This window comes from Chanos chanos, chromosome 5 (genome assembly GCF_902362185.1).
Source record: "Chanos chanos chromosome 5, fChaCha1.1, whole genome shotgun sequence".
In the NCBI taxonomy this organism is placed as follows: Eukaryota; Metazoa; Chordata; class Actinopteri; order Gonorynchiformes; family Chanidae; genus Chanos; species Chanos chanos.
Window position 1 is genome coordinate 4,305,141 of NC_044499.1, and position 17,552 is coordinate 4,322,692.

At 39.8% G+C, this 17,552-nt stretch overlaps 3 protein-coding genes across 4 annotated transcripts; 2 read left to right on the forward strand and 1 right to left on the reverse strand.

The window, feature by feature from the left end:
* Positions 1-2,686: 2,686 nt before the first annotated feature.
* Positions 2,687-3,610, forward strand: LOC115811324 (G-protein coupled receptor 55). The gene has a single exon (XM_030773478.1). It carries the CDS (start codon positions 2,687-2,689, stop codon positions 3,608-3,610), a length of 924 nt encoding a protein of 307 aa, XP_030629338.1.
* Positions 3,611-6,191: 2,581 nt separating this feature from the next.
* On the forward strand, positions 6,192-7,136 carry lpar5a (lysophosphatidic acid receptor 5a). Its single transcript, XM_030773484.1, has one exon. It carries the CDS (start codon positions 6,192-6,194, stop codon positions 7,134-7,136), a length of 945 nt encoding a protein of 314 aa, XP_030629344.1.
* A 4,426-nt stretch (positions 7,137-11,562) lies between these two features.
* Positions 11,563-16,446, reverse strand: itm2cb (integral membrane protein 2Cb). 2 transcript variants are annotated; one of them, XM_030775320.1, is made up of 6 exons: positions 16,354-16,446; positions 14,490-14,624; positions 14,118-14,306; positions 13,585-13,695; positions 12,996-13,146; positions 11,563-11,648 (listed from the first exon to the last, which is right to left on the reverse strand). In XM_030775320.1, exons 1-6 carry the CDS (start codon positions 16,444-16,446, stop codon positions 11,563-11,565), a joined length of 765 nt encoding a protein of 254 aa, XP_030631180.1. The 2 variants fall into 2 exon arrangements, with proteins under 2 accessions (XP_030631180.1, XP_030631179.1); XM_030775319.1 differs by having other exon boundaries at positions 14,490-14,627.
* Between the last annotated feature and the right edge of the window lie 1,106 nt (positions 16,447-17,552).

Genomic DNA, 17,552 nt, shown 5'->3' on the forward strand with positions numbered 1-17,552 from the left:
AATGCTGTAAAAGTGTTTTTAGTAAGTATTTCGCTCTGGTTTCCTCGTCAGTTTAATCTAAATAAACAGACAAAATAAATAAATAAATGAAATTCAATACATTGCATTAATTCCAGTAACAAATGAGTAAAGACTGAGGGGTAAACAGAAAAAAAAAAAACATCAGCAGATTTCAATAGCTGACAAGGAAGTAGCGACAGAGAAACGCATAAAACAGAAGTTTTTTTCTCACTCTCGCCCAGTGCACATTTGAAAGACACCTCAAACAACACATCAGACAGCAGTCTGCAAGGTAGGACCGTGAAATCGCACACACGCAGAGCAATACATTAGTTTCAGGCTCTTTTAAAAATCAGTGTTATAAAATCCAGTCTGCAACTGAACTACGCTGTCAGACAGTACATTGAGTCAACAAGCTCAAATGATTATTTCCACAATTTGCACGCATAGTCTAGCTCATGCCTGCTGAAAGTGAAATAATCACTTGTCTATGGAAGGTTTGATCTTTAAGTTTCTGTTCATTGGTAACAGGAAAAAAAAAAATAGTTGTTACACGTGGTGGTTGTTGTTACCTTTTGTGTTTTGGAAACACGAAATTTCTTTTTTCATTTTTATTTCATTTTAAACTGAGTGCAGAGTGTCTTGTATAAAATGCAACATGCTATAAACTGTACAAAACAATGTATGGAATTTGCTGCGCACAGTACAAATTATATTCTACGAAAGAGAGTACAGTTCATTTGTGTGTAGTATGGTGAAGTGAGAATAGATTACATTTTGGAGAAATAGTAAAGAGTGTTCAGATTATTGTGAATTAAGTGCAGAGTACAATGTGTCAAATAAAATTGAGGTTACATGGTATATCGAACGATGTGTAATTTATTTTTTTTTTAAAGAACATGTCTGTAAGAAAAGAAATGTATTTGGTTTTCTAAAAAAAAAGATTATGCTGTGTTAATAATGGGTTATACTGATACTGATATTGTTTAGAGTATATTTTAGGAGTTAAGACTACTTTGCGCTAATCTTAATTAAGATTAAGTTAAGTGTATTTACTTAAGGAGATGTTGTGTAGAGCATCAAATTCAATTCAGAGTATCAGCATTAAAGTGTTAGCTCCAGACAGACTTTTCGTGAGTAGCTGCCAGCCACACGTCTGAGAAAGGGAAGAGTGTGGTTAAGAAACAGGACTGTCTGACTCATAACTTTGTCTGACAGAGTTGAAACTTTATCGCTGTGAACTAATGTGAACTAATTTTCATGGCAACAATTGCATTTAATCAATCTGTGCTCTGCAGTGACTGCTAAGAAGGACAGACTACAATGCAGAGCCAGTTCAGCTTAACAAAGTCATATTCACTTCAAAAAAGTGTAACATTTCTGTTCGTCATAACATACCTGGTGTGTGTTTGTGTGTTTAAGAGAGAGAAAGCAATGGAGGCCGTGCATTTCAGTGGACCCATTCTACCCTTTTAATCACATCTGGTCAGTCAGTTATTAGTGTGATTCAAAGGTGATACTACACACAGTCCCTTACGCAGTTGCTGCTTTATTTAGACTCAACACAGAGAGTGGTTCTTACATGTTCTTTTTGTTCACCTTCAGGTGGTTGAAAACTGGATATCAGCAACAGAAATGACACTTTGCACAAAGTAAGTCAGGCTAATTAATTATGCATTATTAATTACAACCATATGGGTTTCAGCTACACTTCATATGTGCATCTCAGGGTATTTGGTTTTTGATTTTTAAATAACATATTTGAGTGCTCTGACCAGTGCATTTTTTTTTCATTTTGCAAGGCCAGAAATAATCTGGTGTTGTTACACACAACCTGTCAAAACACAATTTTATTGTTACATATTTAGTTACACAAGTCATGAGGCTCATGGAGATGGATTTTTTTAATCTCTAAGTAAACATTTTGAATTATTTATATTTGTTGCATTTACAGGCAGATTGGAAAAGGAATACTTTGTAGTAATGACAGTTCATTTTTCTATTATCTGAAGAAATGCAGAAATAGCTGTCCAAAGATCTTGTTTGAAAGACAAAAAATGGCTTTTGTTAGTTATACAAATTAAAAACTGTTCAATATTTAATTTGCTCATCTCACAGAACAAATTGTTTTTTATGAATATTTCCATTGGTAGTCTGTGTTTTGACATTCCATATATATTTCTTTATTAGTCATAATAGTAATATCTTTATTAATCATACTAATAATTTATGTCACAATTCTTAAAGCAATAATAATAATAATAATAATAATAATTATTATTATTATTATCATTGTTATCATTATGATGATGATGATGATAAGTTATAGATGTTTTATGTTTTTAATAACTGTATACTTTAAAAAGTTCCTTTTACTTTTTACAGCTCACACATTTTTCAAATATCTAGTGTTTCTTCTTCATGTGTACTTTTGAATGATACAAAATAATCAGTGTGAAAAATGTGCAAATAATTAATATTTTAAGACAATTCAGAAATAGTTGTTACAGATTGGTTAAATGCAATGCAATTGCACTGGGACGAATGACATGACTGCTGCGTATGCTAAATTTAATGCTGAATTTGAATTGAATCATACGTAGCAACAATGCTTTCTGTTGACTAAAAACATAAAAGCATTACATTTTTTTTTCTGACCTATTTTGTTTCCCCCATCAGCTATAACATGAGTGACAACTGTTCCTTTGAGGAAGTGGATAAGCTGATGCGTTCACTGGAGTTGGTAATATATGTGCCTACCTTTGTTTTTGGGATGGTGCTGAACACCATGGCTCTGGTGGTCTTTTGCATCCTGTTACGAAAGTGGACAGAGTCAACCATCTACATGACGAACTTGGCTTTGATGGATCTTCTCCTTCTCATGCTGTTGCCCTTTAAGATGCACGCCACAAACACCTGCTGGTCTCCCGGCATGAAGCCCTTCTGCTCCTTTTTGGAGAACATGTATTTCGTCGGCATGTACGGAAGCATCTACACCATTGTCTGCATAGCTATAGATCGTTACATAGCCATCCGACATCCGTTTCGCGCCCGGGAGCTGCGATCCAAAAAGATCTCCCTATGCGTGTGTTTGGCCATATGGGGAATCGTCCTCTTGGCAACCTCACCTACTTACACGTTTGGAGAAAAGAGACTCAAAGAGTTTCACTGTTTCCATGAGTTTTCCAAGAAGGGCTGGCACCCAGCTCTTATCGTGTCCGTGGAGCTGTGTGGATTCCTCCTTCCAGCCACTGTGCTGGTGGTCTGTTCTTGTCTGAGCATACATGGTCTTCGGGAATCTGAGAGTGGCAGTCGAGACACCCAGGCCGGCGTGAGGATCATATTCAGCAGCCTGTGTGCCTTTCTGGTGCCTTTTACGCCATGCCACGTGGGCATCTTCCTGCAGTTTCTTGTCCGTAATGAGGTCATCACCGACTGCGAACACAAAAAAAAAATTTCTTTATTCGTACAGCTTGCAATGTGTCTGGCTAACATCACCTGCTGCCTTGACGCTCTCTGTTACTATTTCATTGCCAAAGAGGTTCGGTCCACCAAACCTCAAAGACTGTCTATCAGCGTGAGAAAAAACACCAGCACTTCCGAGACATAAAGCACTGATGAGAACTGTTTGCAGTCTTCCTCTTCTTCTTCCTAATGGAGGGCAGAGCTCATCAGGAAATTTCAGGATTACTATCAGCTTTTCCATGAAGTGTCCATGAGTGAATGGAACCTTCAGGAGGTCAGTTCTTTGCACACGACTACCCGAGAATGAAGTGAAATCACTGTTTGACTGTGTAGCTTTTATGTGTTGAATACATCTCAGGCTTGGAGAGGAACCTTGAAACTTCTCACACGCGACAGGCACTTGTCAAGTTTTACTGAAATGAGTCATTAAGGGTTTTTTTTTTTTTTTGTAATGTGTCCTGAAAAAGCTTGATGTTGACATTATGAGGAATTCAAGATGGTGACATATTACGGATGTAAGAACTGGTGATCAAACTGGTGGTTTCTCTTAACTGGTTTTGTCAGTAGTGGTAAGAGTCACATGGAGCTCTATCACATTTCAGATTCAAATTTTTTTTTTTTTTTTTTTAGTGCTTATTATTTTATTTTGTTTTGTTTTGTTTCTTGCTGAAAGGAAGCTGTTTCTGTTTTCATATGCAGGTTACAATTCAACTACAGCATTTGCAAATCTTTCAGAACAACACTGCACTGATCTGTATTTCCCACAGTTCCTTCAAAAAGTAGGAAGAAACGAGTTTTTCTGACACCCATTAATCTTTGTTTGGCTTCCTCCTTCTCATTGTAGAATCGTGGCAAGTCATGCGCCGACACCACGACACGTGGGCAACAATATACACTCTGGGGCACCAGCAGCACACCAGTGTCGCAAGCAGTCTTTGAAATAAACAATGTCTTTGTTTTGTTCAATTCTAAAGGTATCCTTAGATTCTCTGTAGTCTGTTTGCCCTGACAAAAGCATTACTGTAGTGCGTGTGTGTTGTGTTTGTTTCTTTGTTCTTGCTCCTTTGGTAATCCACCACGATGTGTACATTATTTTTATTTTTGTAATTGTGGATGCTGATTATAAATATGTTGCGACACTTACGCAATCGGCAACAGTTCACAGTGTATACGTGTATGTTTTACATGTGTATTCATAATGCCCCACTTCCTGCTTTGTAACTTATTGCAGTCACAATATAAACCATCTATTTTGAGTATGTAACTTGTCAGTGCTTTAACGGTTTCGTCGAATCTGTTTATTTCCCAATCGATGGCTTTATCTGAACACAGTTTGGTTTGCATTTCGCAGTCTATCAGGTCTGCCTAAACTGATAAGAGAAATTACACCACTTGTCCCCTCCTAAACCTTTTCATGAGGTCTGCGCATCCACGCGGAAGTTAATCCGATCAAACCAGACACTTACGTGGAAACGTTCTCGTTCTCAAGACTGTAGTCAAGAAAACCTGACAAACTAAATTAAAGATACACTTACAAAATCACATCTCTAACGCAAGCACATCTCTAACGCAAAACAACATAAAAAAACCTGCCCTAACTGCTAACAGTGATATACGAGATTAATCAAGGTTATTTTGGTTTTGCGCTCGCCCAATAAAACCACCCTTAAAACAGCGTTTCATGATTGAGAACAGGCTGAAGGATGGAACTTATGAATCAACGATTTAAGACACACTGCCTTGGACTGTTAAACACTACGCACCTGTTTTAAGACTCTCCGACGCTTATCCCGCGCAAGTGAAAATTGTGAACTAGAGGGATGGGGGCGGGGAGGAGGCCAAAACGTTGTGGCTGTATTTTCATGGCATTTGAGAAGAAATAAAGAGAAAGAGAAATAAAGAGAGAGAAATAAAGTTATAGCAGTGTTCACATATTGTCCCCAGTTATGCAGAGGCAAGCGAGATGTCATTTCCTTTTCTGTCAGTCGTAACAAAACGTTGCATCACAGTTCAAGCAAATCTGCAACCTCCACAGCGGTGTGCCTTTACCTTTGACTCCAGCAGAGCTTGAGATATTTGTAATTTACCACTGCGGCCAGAGGATGTCGCTGTTGATATAGTATTTAACTGATATAGTCGAGCCCTGCACGCTGACTGTGTGACCTATTCTGCACTGCTTTGTTTAAAGAGTTTCTCAGTGAGCATAGTCCAGTCCTGTTGTAACCTGATATAACCACCATATATTGGGTCCATAAGCAAGAGGCAACTACTTTCAATATGTCTCATCTGCTTTTATTCTGTGGGGAGAGAATTCCATAGAGAGTATGCATATAGAAAAACAAATATGAATGTCAGTTTGATTTTTTTTTTTTTAATGATTACAGAGTTATCAGACTAAGGTGTTGTCAGCTGCATTAAAAGCAGTAATTACTTTTCTCTAAGTGCAATGCCTGTTCACCCCTCAAGAGACGGTTAAGTGAAACCTCCCACTATTTCCTGTCTTGTAACATGTAAGAAAAAAAAACAAAAAAAACCCCAAAACAAAACAAAGCCAAAGGACTAAGATAGAGCCACTTGCTCTTCATGCAGAAATCAGACCACACTTCTATATAAGGGGCGTTTTCTCTCTCTCACTCTAACTCTCTCTCTCAAAAACAAAACATCTTTCCTGTTCTTCTCTCACACTCACACTCTGTCTCTCTACTCTTTTGTGGCGATTTGGAGCTATGTCTTGCAACAACGCCACTGTTCTTAACAGAAGCTGTGACACGTCTCATTTCAGATACCCGCTGTTCGCAGGAACATACAGTGTTGTGCTGGCGCTTGGTCTACCGCTCAATACCGTGGCTCTGTGGACGTTTGTTTGCCGCCTGGGTTTGACAAGATCTGTGCCAGTCATCTACATGGCCAATCTGGCCATGTCTGACCTGCTGTTCATTCTCTCCTTGCCTCTGAGAATTTTCTACTTTTCCACGGGACGCTGGCCCCTTGGAAACTTGGCCTGCATGATTCCGGGGACCCTGTTCTCAGTTAATCTCTACTCCAGCTCCCTCTTCATCACCTTCATCAGTGTGGACCGGCTGCTGGCCGTGGTGTACCCGTTACGTTCGCGCCCGCTGAGGACGGTGCCCATCGCCTGGACGATCTGCACCGTCGTGTGGCTGGCGATAATCGCACTGGCCGTTCCCATCGCCAACAACCACCCTGCCAACTGGGACAAACACTGCGAAGTGTGGCGCTGCTTTGAGAACTACACGGAAGCTGAGTGGCACTTTGGCTTCTACATCCTCTGTCTGGTCACGTTTCTTGGCATTCTGGTGCCGTTTGTTATCATTGTGGGCTGCACTGTGGCGGTGGTCAAGGAGCTCAGGAGCCAGAATGCATCTTCGTCCTCTTCATCCACAGCCGAGACACTGTTGAAAAGGTACAAGATGGTGAAGCTGTTTGTGTTCAACCTGTTGATATATGCTGTGTGTTTTATCCCATTTCATGTGGCGTTCATCTTGTACGGTCTACACAAACTTTGTTTCCTCAAATATAACTTCTTTGACTTTCAAACCATCACTCTTTGCATGGCCAGTTCCAACAGCTGCCTGGATCCACTGATCTACTATTTCAGTGCCATGTCAGTTCAGAGGCAAAACTATAAGGTGGCCCAGAGCTCATGCTGAAATAAGATTGAATTTGTATTCATTTGTATCCTGTGCACTGTTCTGTGTGTGGTAGCAATTAACATGAGCCACTGCTGATATCTTGTATGAGTTTGCGTGTGCGTGTGCGTGTGCATGTGCGTGTGTGAGTGCGTGCGTGCATGCGTGCGTGCGTGTGCGTGTGTGTGTGTGTGCCTGTGTGTGTTTGTGTGTGTGCGTGTTTGTGTTTGTTTTGCATGGGTCAGTGTAATATCATGCAATTCACAGAAATATGACTGGCCAAACAGGGTATAAAAAGCAACCCAGATGCGAAAACGAAAAAGATGCAGCTACGGCCTGTGGAATCGGACAGATGAATGGTTATCGAAAGAGGATACCACAGAAGACTAAATCCATACATGGCGCACTTTAGTGGTTCTAGTGGCTCTGTGGTCCATGTCATTTTTAACCTGAACATCATTTGGAAGGGTAAAAATGAAAAAGGTCCTCTGTGCAGAAGCAGATTCGGTTCTGTGTGTGTGTGTGTGTGTGTGTGTATATATATATTATGTTTAAAGCACATACATAAGGGATGGACTGCACAGGAACTGATCCATTATAAAATCATAAGCATGATCACTGGGGACGTCTGGCAAAAAAAAAATATGCTGTACTATTTTGCTGTTGGATACATTTTTGTTTGCATAATAAATTCTGCTTTTTTCGCACATTACGGGTTTGTGTTAAATGTCTTGATTGTGCTAGATTTACATTTGGAAGGGATCTCGTTTTTGGGAAGTTGCACTAATCTCTGAGCATCTTAACAACACACCCTGTCATCTCCCAGGCTGCCTCCACCATCTCTGTAACATCTCAAAGTTAACTTCAGCTGAAAACAAACTCATCACCTTGAGTACTTTAAGTGAAGGAGTAATGACTCTATGGTTGTGTTTTCTCCAAAAAAAACCCCATAATTCGCTGTCATTCCTGTGGTTTAACAAAAGTACAGGATCATCAGCTGGAAACAAGGTTCTCACAATATTAACAGCTAAAAATGACTTTCAATGGCCTCTCACGTGTTCCGATAATGCTCTCTAACCAAGCACTGGTCAAAGAACATGAATAAACAGTCATCGTTGTTTAAGAGTATTCCTTTTTCTGCGTCAGAATGTTCACGAGGTGACTGAACACCCATGCATCCAGACAGTATTTAAGTCTTCTAGTTCTCAACTGATCAAACTGATGAAGTTTTTAAATGTTTTGGTTATTGACATTACGAAATAAATATATATTCACGTGAGAAATACGGGTTACTGTTTGACATTCCAGTGGAGATGCAGTGGTCTTCAGCACCTGCTCAAATGGGTCTCTCAGTGTAAAACCCAAGCTTAACCAGAAATCCACAAACGCTCAAATCTAATGATTCATCATCATCATCATCATCATCATGACTGGGATTCACCTGCACCTTCATCATAGCTTAAGCAAAGGAGTATGCAGTGTCATGTTATTGTCCTCTGCGCTCTCATCAGTAACTCAAATCTAACTTCCTTTTTCCTCTGTGTGGGTTGTGCTGCTATGTTACTTATTCTGAAAACACCCTTCCATTTCTTGATTGCACTACAGCAAGTAAGCTAAGTACACATCTTCTTAAATGCACCACTGCAAACATTTATACTACCAGCTTCTATCCTCTACAACCCGCAGTGATGAGTCATCTCAGACCATCCGACTGTGCAGATAATATGCGCTGCATGTCTTGACGTATATTCTTCCTAACGTTATTTGATTCAGTATTGAAAGGGAGCAAAAAAGAGAATTTGTATTCTTGACCGGATTATTTCCCAGACTAGGATTAAGAATGAAACAAACTTCACAAATGCACTTTATAATTCAGGAAAGAATCAATATCCCATATATATATATATATATATATATATATATATATATGTATATATATATATATGTGTGTGTGTGTGTGTGTGTGTGTGTGTATGAGTTTTAAGGTTGAGATATAATGTCGAATGAGATATTTCATTAGGTTTCTTTTCTTTGTTGCTATGTAAACTGCTTATTAGCGTGTGAAATATGTCAGAGGAAAAAAACTAAACACCAAGACGGGAAAACATAATCAAGACAAGTGTTTGGGAGAACATTCCAAACTGAGACTTTGATAAAAATGATCCTTTGAGGGAACTTGGAGTGAGCAGATCTGGCTGAGAATGAAAAAAATAATTGTTTTATTTATTTAGGCAGTGAGGAAGCAATTTTCTTAATGCATAGCTAAACTGCCCGATCTAACAATCCTGTGAGGTAATATGGAGGATGTGCTGATATTTCTGTATCACACTATATTTGCTATAGTATACTATTCTGAACTACACTCATATGGACCCTGTATTACCCTATATTTGCTATAGTATACTATTCTGAACTATACTCATACAGACCCTGCTGCAGTCTTTATCCCTTGTGATTAATCCAGACTAATCTAAACATGACTTTACTATACCAGACTAATGATCATCATCTGACAACCAAGTGTCAGCCAGAGGAGAATGGACTCTCCACTCTTCTAGAACGTTGGTTCAACCACAGGGACTTTCTTCCCATCTCTGCTTCTAAACCACACTTGTGGGTGGGGGTGGGTGCAGGCCTGGTATTATGTAAAGCGTTGTCACTAGTGTAGAATGTCTAGTGTAGAACGTGCTACACGAATGATTGAATATTGACTTGCATATGACAACCTGCACATAAATGCTGATTGGAAACGAAACGCATAAAAGAAACATTTCAGGTTTCAATATTTTATTGATAGGCAGTTGGTCACTATACAAGCAAACAGAGTGTGCAGAGAAAGGGAACGGCAGGATTGGGTCCTTTAGAAGTTTTTTTTTTTGTTTTTTTTTTTTAACATAATCCTAAATCCTCCCTTTTTTTTTTTTTAAAGCGACTTCAGCCCAGGCTCCTCACTCTCAAACGATTTAAATAAAAAAAAAAAAAAGAAAAGAAAAAAGAAGTGATTCTGAGTTCTGCAGCAAAACAAAAAACTGTGTGAGACATCATGCAGAAAAGGAACAGTCCAACCATTAATGGTGCAAGAATATATAAGAACATGACGACTCCACCAGAGAGGTTACAGGATCTGCTACCTCAAGGACAGAACACGTACTATGAGAAAGATCTCGAGCCACATATGATGAGAGAGCTTCTGATGTCAGATCAAAAATACGCAGATTCACCCTAAACATCCTTCATGTTTAACTGATATAAAGTGAAGCAGATTTCTACTGTAAAATATGTAGAGCACAGAATTCTATTATGTACACGGAATATGAGCCACATCAAATTAGCCTAGGTCCTAATCTACACCTGACAGTTATTTTCAATTTTCTACAAACTTTATTTACACAAAGTAAATATTACAAAGATAAGAGAAGAGAGATAAGAGAATGAAATAAAACAAAGTAGATGACTTTGTTGATGATGAACAGTGGGTAAATGACACGAAACACTGCTAAAATATGAAATCCAAGATAAGAAAACTCTACATGCTCAATAATAATATTGCTTATTTACCTTGAAAAACAATGTGCGAATTAATTATCAAATAATTCATACATTTGTCAAAATATGAGGTATATTTTTTTTTTTGGCATTTAAAAGACAATTTTCCAATTCTGGATTTCTTATTTAACACAGATTTGTACAACCTAATAACACTGAATTCACAATGGCAGAAAAAAAACAAACAAATCAACCAACCAACAAACAAGACAGGAAATACATTGGTGCATAGTGTGTGTCATAACCACTGACTAAGTAGGTCAGTCCTGTCCTACAAAATTCTAACACAGCAGAGCAGACACAGGGAGAGAGTGAGAATCAGAGTGGGAGAGAGAGAATCAGAGAGAGCGAGAGACAGAATCAGAGAGCGAGAGAGAGAGAGAGGGAGAGAGAGAGAGAGAGGGAGAGAGAATTAGAGAGAGAGAGAGGGAGATGTATTGACAAACTCCAAATTAACCCTTCACGCTTTTCAGACTTATCTGCATTTATGCAAAGGAAATGAAAAAGAGAAAGAAAATCAAAAGAAAAAGAACAAAACTGACATCTCAAATCAAATCGACATCTCAAAGTCAATACAATACAAATAGTAAAACAAAAACTTCCTCGAAGCTACTTCAGATATACAGATCATTGTTTCCAAAAGAATATAATAAATAATATTAACAACAAGAACAATAATAACAACAGCAGAGACACAAACAACCTTTGTAAACTAATACATTACACAATACACAGACACACACACGCACACACACACACACACACACACACAAACACAAACATACAGACACACACACACACAAATATCTATGTATTGAGTATGAGACTGTTAAAGTGCAGTATAGCTGTACAGACAGGATATGGTGTTTCCGGGGAGAAGGGTGTGTTTCTGGCTTTAAGCTTAATCACAGATAACTGTCTCCACTACAAACTTGTTCTCGAAATGACGGATGCTGTGGCAGTTCCGCGTCGATCGCTTGTCAATGCCTAGGAGGAGAAAAAAAGCGAAAGGTCAGAGGTCGAATAGGCCAGTTTGAATGTAGCTCTCTACTGAGGGCTACATTCAAACTGGCCTACAGCTATACAGCATCATGTTTACATCAACTGTGAGAGCGAGTCGATACTTCTTTGCATGAGACAAGCTGACGAAACTCAACCAGCATTTGATAAGAGGCAAAAACGTCTGAATTAATCTACGACATCTCGAAAAACATTTCTTATGTGTGTGCGTATGTGTGTGCGTTGGGTTTTTTTTTTTTCAGTGATTAAATTCTACTCATCTTCGTACTGAAATCTGAATCCCCGTGTGCGTGTGTGGAGATTCAACTTTAAAAAGCTCATTTTATAAAAAGAACACCGTCACTGTCTAGCCACACAGCGTCACCAGATCCTTATGCTCCCGTAGCCTAGCAACCATCTGTGCTGCCGTACAAGAGACAGAGAAAGAGAGAGCCTCTCCATCAGAGGAGTTAAAAAAAATCCCACACACACAGTACGCACACATACACGCATCACATCCTCTCTCCCGTGGAGCTCTCTAATTGGAGCTGTACTGCTTATGAGTCATCCACACACACCGACTCACACACGTTACTCATGAGGGGAGCCAGTGACTACGCGCTCTGAGCCTACACACTTTTACAGCCCTGGATTTCCTCTTGAACAAGCTCCCGTTTGCCAAAAAAAGAAGAAGAAGAAGAAGAGGAGAAGGAGGAGGCGGATTTGTGTAATGTGTAGTGAAAGGATCTAAGTTTTGCGGGCGGAAGTTTGCTTCGGATTTGGCCAGTTGACCGCTCCACACAGCTGACTGAGATGTCTGGTGAATCTTAAAACTGAGAGACAAGGCGTTGTTATAAGGCCCCTTGCTAAAAAGCGGAACGAAAGCCTGAGAGCGCCGAACGAAAAAATGTAATAAAATGTGACTGAACAGGAAGCTTAAGGTTTCAGAAAAGGACAGGTGCCATTTTAGCAGAAGTGGTGGCTAAAGTAAGAAATGGCATGATGAAAGTGCAAAAACAGTGAGGAAGAGAGAGAGAGAGAGAGAGAGAGAGAGAGTGAGAAAGAGAGAGAGAGATGGCGAGAAGACAGCAAGAGACAGGCAAGAGAGTAAAATAGAAATACAGAGATAAAGAGAGAAAGAGATAAAGAGATAAAGTGGGTGGGTCGGGGGGGGGGACAGAGACGATGAGAGACAAAGAGAACGATCGGGAGGACAGATAACGAGAAGAGTCACTGTAAGCGAAAACGAAGAGAGAAGAGGTGAGTGGAGGACAGAAGGACGTGAAACGACGTGAGAGAGGAGAAGAGAGGGGAGGCGCGAGCGTAAGGACTCACGTCTGCGCTGGCTCCGGCGCCTCAGTCTGAACGTCTCCTTGCCGTAACAGAGCCTGTGAATGAACGGGCCGAGGAGACGCAGGTTTCGAACGCGTCCGGTCACCACCATCTCCTCCTGAACCATGTATGTCTGTGGCAAGTATGTTCCCCTCTGCAAAAACCATGCAAACAAACCCAAAATTACACTCATATTACTCATAATGAAACACACACACACACACGCACACCACAGCAACTTAGCATTCAGAAAACAGCGAAACCTGTAAGCTGATTCTTACTATGTGCTCGGTGCCCTAGAAGTTAACCTATATGTCGTTTCTCTTTGTTAACTGAGGGATAAGTTGCACAGAGACGGTTTCAGCTGCGGATGTATTTGCTCTCATATTGACTAACTGTGACTGTATTACCTTTGATACGTCTTTAAAAAACAAAACAAAACAAAACAAAAACCAACAAACCGAAAAAAAAAGAAAAAAGAAAAAAAAGTGTCTATCTGACAATTCCGTGAGGTGACTCAGTTACAGTCTTGGCAGGCATTCCTTTTCCTCCTCTAGCCAAAGCGAGGTGAAAAGATGACGGGAGCCAATACCTTGACGTTAACCAGGAGCTCCCACAGATTCCTGGGCGGCATGACCATGGTTGTATTAAGTTCGATCACGTAGCACTTGCCCAGCGCAATGTCATGATAGGCGGTGAGACCCTGGGATACAAACAAACAAACAAACAAGCAAACAAGAAGATCAGCAACAACTTTAAAACAGAAATTTGTTCAATGAGACTAGTGGCTGAGTTCCTTTTTTTTAAAGAAACTACTATCAAACAGGCTCAGATTAAGAGCAGGAAAAGGAGCATTTTGCATCTCCTCTAATGTAAACGGACATCTCATTCATTCGTAAAAAAGCAAAGAAAAATTCAAACTATGCAAAAAGGCAGAGCTACACGTTAATGATTAGAGCGACAAAGTGAAATAAAGTTTCCCTGGACTGATTAAACACAAGAAAGAAAGAAAAAAAAAACCCATTATATTTCATGCTCTGTGAGTTGGAATGTCCACTGTATGTTTATGGTATCTGGATGAATAGGTCCATCCCTCCACTAGCAGAGTATCTGTGACTTCCTCACCCTGTGGAAGTCGTGGATGATGTCAGCAGGATCGGAGCTTCCGAAATCTGGAACGGGAACGCTGATCTGCTCGTAGTTATCTTTGAGGTAGATGCCAACGTTCTCCTCCAGCTCCTGATGGCCCAGCAGGGGAGCATACACCGAATCCTCGTACATCACGTGACAGTGGAAAAGACTGTCTTCGGGAATCTGCCCGGGGCACAATAAACGGTTATTAAATGCACGTTAATATGTAACCACAATTAGGCCGTTCGTCACAAGAGTGCCGAGGCCCAGGGTTCCAATGGAATCTCTGCATGGAATGTTTTGAGCAGAATGGAACAAATGAGGTCATAATGAAGGAGAGAACAGCGATTGGTCATTCAGGCTCACCTGGGCTGTGAAGTAGTAGCGATAGACATATATGGATGCTAGGACCAGGCCAGACATGAAGATGACCAGGCCAAATGTGAGGCAGCATAGTCCATTCAGAGGGGACTTCTTTGACCTGAGGGGAAGAACCAGTTCCTCCTATAGGAAACAAAAAGGATATACATATTGACTTATTTTTGTAAGGAAAATGCAGGCATCATTTGGCATCCACTGGAAAGATGAGACAGAATTTTGTTCACGTGGAGTTAAGATTTTTTTTTTTTTCCTTTTTTTTTAAATCTCAACAGGCAGACGGGCGCAAATTGTCTTTGTGTCCGGCTTTGCCAAGAAATTAGTCACTCAGAGCATCTCTGGACGTCAGTGTAGTGAGCAACAGCATCCCACCTACAGTCTCTCGGTTAATGCGCGGCTGATCCAGCCCACGCCGCTTACACCCTTCAGCATAGAAATGAATGAAACAGACTGCTGACAGAGCTACTATGCCTGGCTGAGGGAATATAATTAGAGCTGTACTGTACTTCCACACTCCATATTTGTTCTGACTTCTTAGTCACGTACAGGGAACATGTCAAGAGAGGCTGGTACAATTTGCTTGGGCATGCAGCCAAAGCAGAACAGCATCATGAAACTGAACAGTACAATAATACCTGTCCTTAATAAAAAATCGTATTACAGATTCAACATGACAACGTAATGATAAGAAGATTTGTTGCATCGGCCTTTGAACCATTAAGGCAGGCTTACAGATGCTTGGGGGACGATAGAACATGTTAATGTTATAATGACCTTGTTTTGGTCTTTCTCCTTTTAATGAGATCTGATGGTTGGAACAATGCCAACATCCTCCCCTCAAAAGGATGATGAGAGAGAGAGAGAGAGAGAGAGAGGGGGGGGGGGGGGCATCTTTCACTTCATATCTCCATTACATCCTAATTACTGTCTCTATTCAGGACAGTAGCACATGTGGAATTTAAATAGGGCATCAACGAATTTCCCATCGGTTTTAACCCAGAATCTACATTTTTAACTTGGCACGGGTGATGCTGTGGGAAAAAAACCCCACTTAATTTTAATGTCAATACCGTAATTCTACTTGGGTATCGAGCATGAATTTTTAAAAAGCAGATTAATTCTATGTCATCCATTTTGCAAGAGTATACAACCTATTGAGTAACATGGCTGTCGCCCTCATTTGGCACGGGTAAAGTGGATAGAATGTTGCCTACGTAAAAAAAAAAAAAAAAAAAAGATAAAGAAAAGAAAATCCCGCGGTGAGGTTGATTTGCAACATTATTCCCGAAGTGGTAACGAATTAGGTTTAATGTGTGTGATAAACAGTCTACAGGTTCGCACGATACAAATATAAGTAACACCTCCCGGACACTCTGTTCTCTGTAGCAAACCCTGTCCTGTTTCTGCAGTGTCTGACCAAAGCAGTGATGTAATGTTAGCGTCGCAGCTCTATGCTGTTGGGCATTCACATTAGTCGGACTGTGGTCCAAACATCTTTATTTAGGCAACGACAAAATAACTTATTCATCATTTAACTTTGGCACCAAGTATACCATCCTATATAATCTTAATTCATTGGAATATGACATTGTTGCCATTATCATCGCCCGACTCAAGGGTCAAATAACTTTGTGTGTAAATTCAGCATTTAATCTGTCAAAGAAATAAAAATCGTTGCAATTATCAATATAATTTACTGGTAGAATGTATTCATTGTATCGCTGTAATATTTAAGGCTCATCGAAACATCTATTCGAAAACTGTACGTGCTATTGTCTAAGAACAGCGCACTGTCTAAATCCATCAAAGTCAATGCAAACAACAAAGGGATTTGGTATGAGAATGAACTCACGTGAGGATAAGACATGAGAATATCCTCTTTGTCTCCATCGTTCTCCTTCTCGGGTTTCTGTGCTGAAACCGGTTGAAAAGTTATCTTCACCATGTCTGCGCCTTTTTCCTCGGTTCCCTGTAGTCTCTGTAGGTAGAATTAATATCCTAATCCCGACCACCACTAAGGATGATCTCTCTGGGCTGTGTGTGAGGAGCTCCAAGAGGGCGAATTTAAAAGGGATGAGGATGGCTTCCGGTGTGATGTCAACGTAAAAGTCACTTTGTGGTCCTGATATTGTAACGGCTTGGTTTTTTATGTTATTAAAACCGAGTTCTCAAACATTCGAAATGTCTAGACACAAAAGAACTCATTTTTAATCATATTTGATGATATCTGCGTTTGAAAGTATATCCAAACATTTTACTGAACTTCTACATATAATTAGCTCAACCGCCGTTAGCCTACAGTGTTGTTCAGCTGCTTTTACAAAATGTATATTTCAAACGCGATTAAAGTATGCAAATGTGCTCTGAACATAAATACAACTGTGTCATAATATTTTTGTGGATTTCGTCCCCAAGCAGGTTGTATTACAAATCAGTGTTCTGTCTCCGAGAGGGGACTTTTATTGTTAATTCTACTTCCGAACCTTATTTTGGGAAAGCCTATTTACGATAGCATACTACGCACTCCGATTTGCATCAACTCTCCGGAAGTTAATAAATAACTTTGCCTTCAGTAGTTCTTTATATGGTTCTACTTTGATTTACCTGCTGATGAATCTGGCATGTAATTTTTATTTCCACGATATTTTCACCTCTTCTCTAAAATCAGAGAAAAGTGGTGACGCTTGATATGTTTCTCGGTTATTAAATTAAAGGTGAAGTCACGTTTACTCTAGATCTTAGACTATATTGGGCATGGGACCACGTCACTGAAATCAGATGATGTCTGATGTAGGCTCAGATCGACAATTGACACCATTTAGCAGATTAACATCTATTCAACTTGGATTGAAATTGGATGTCCTCCAGTACTTCCAATACAGAGTAATCACAAATGTCCTTTTTCCAATATAGGGACACCCTGACAGTTTGTTTTCATTGTTTGTGCTGGTAATAGGTCAGGCTTTATTGCCTTTTGAAACAATTTATAATCAAACTATTAACAACTTGTTTATTTGATCAAACTGTCTATCAAACCATAGACAGATTCTT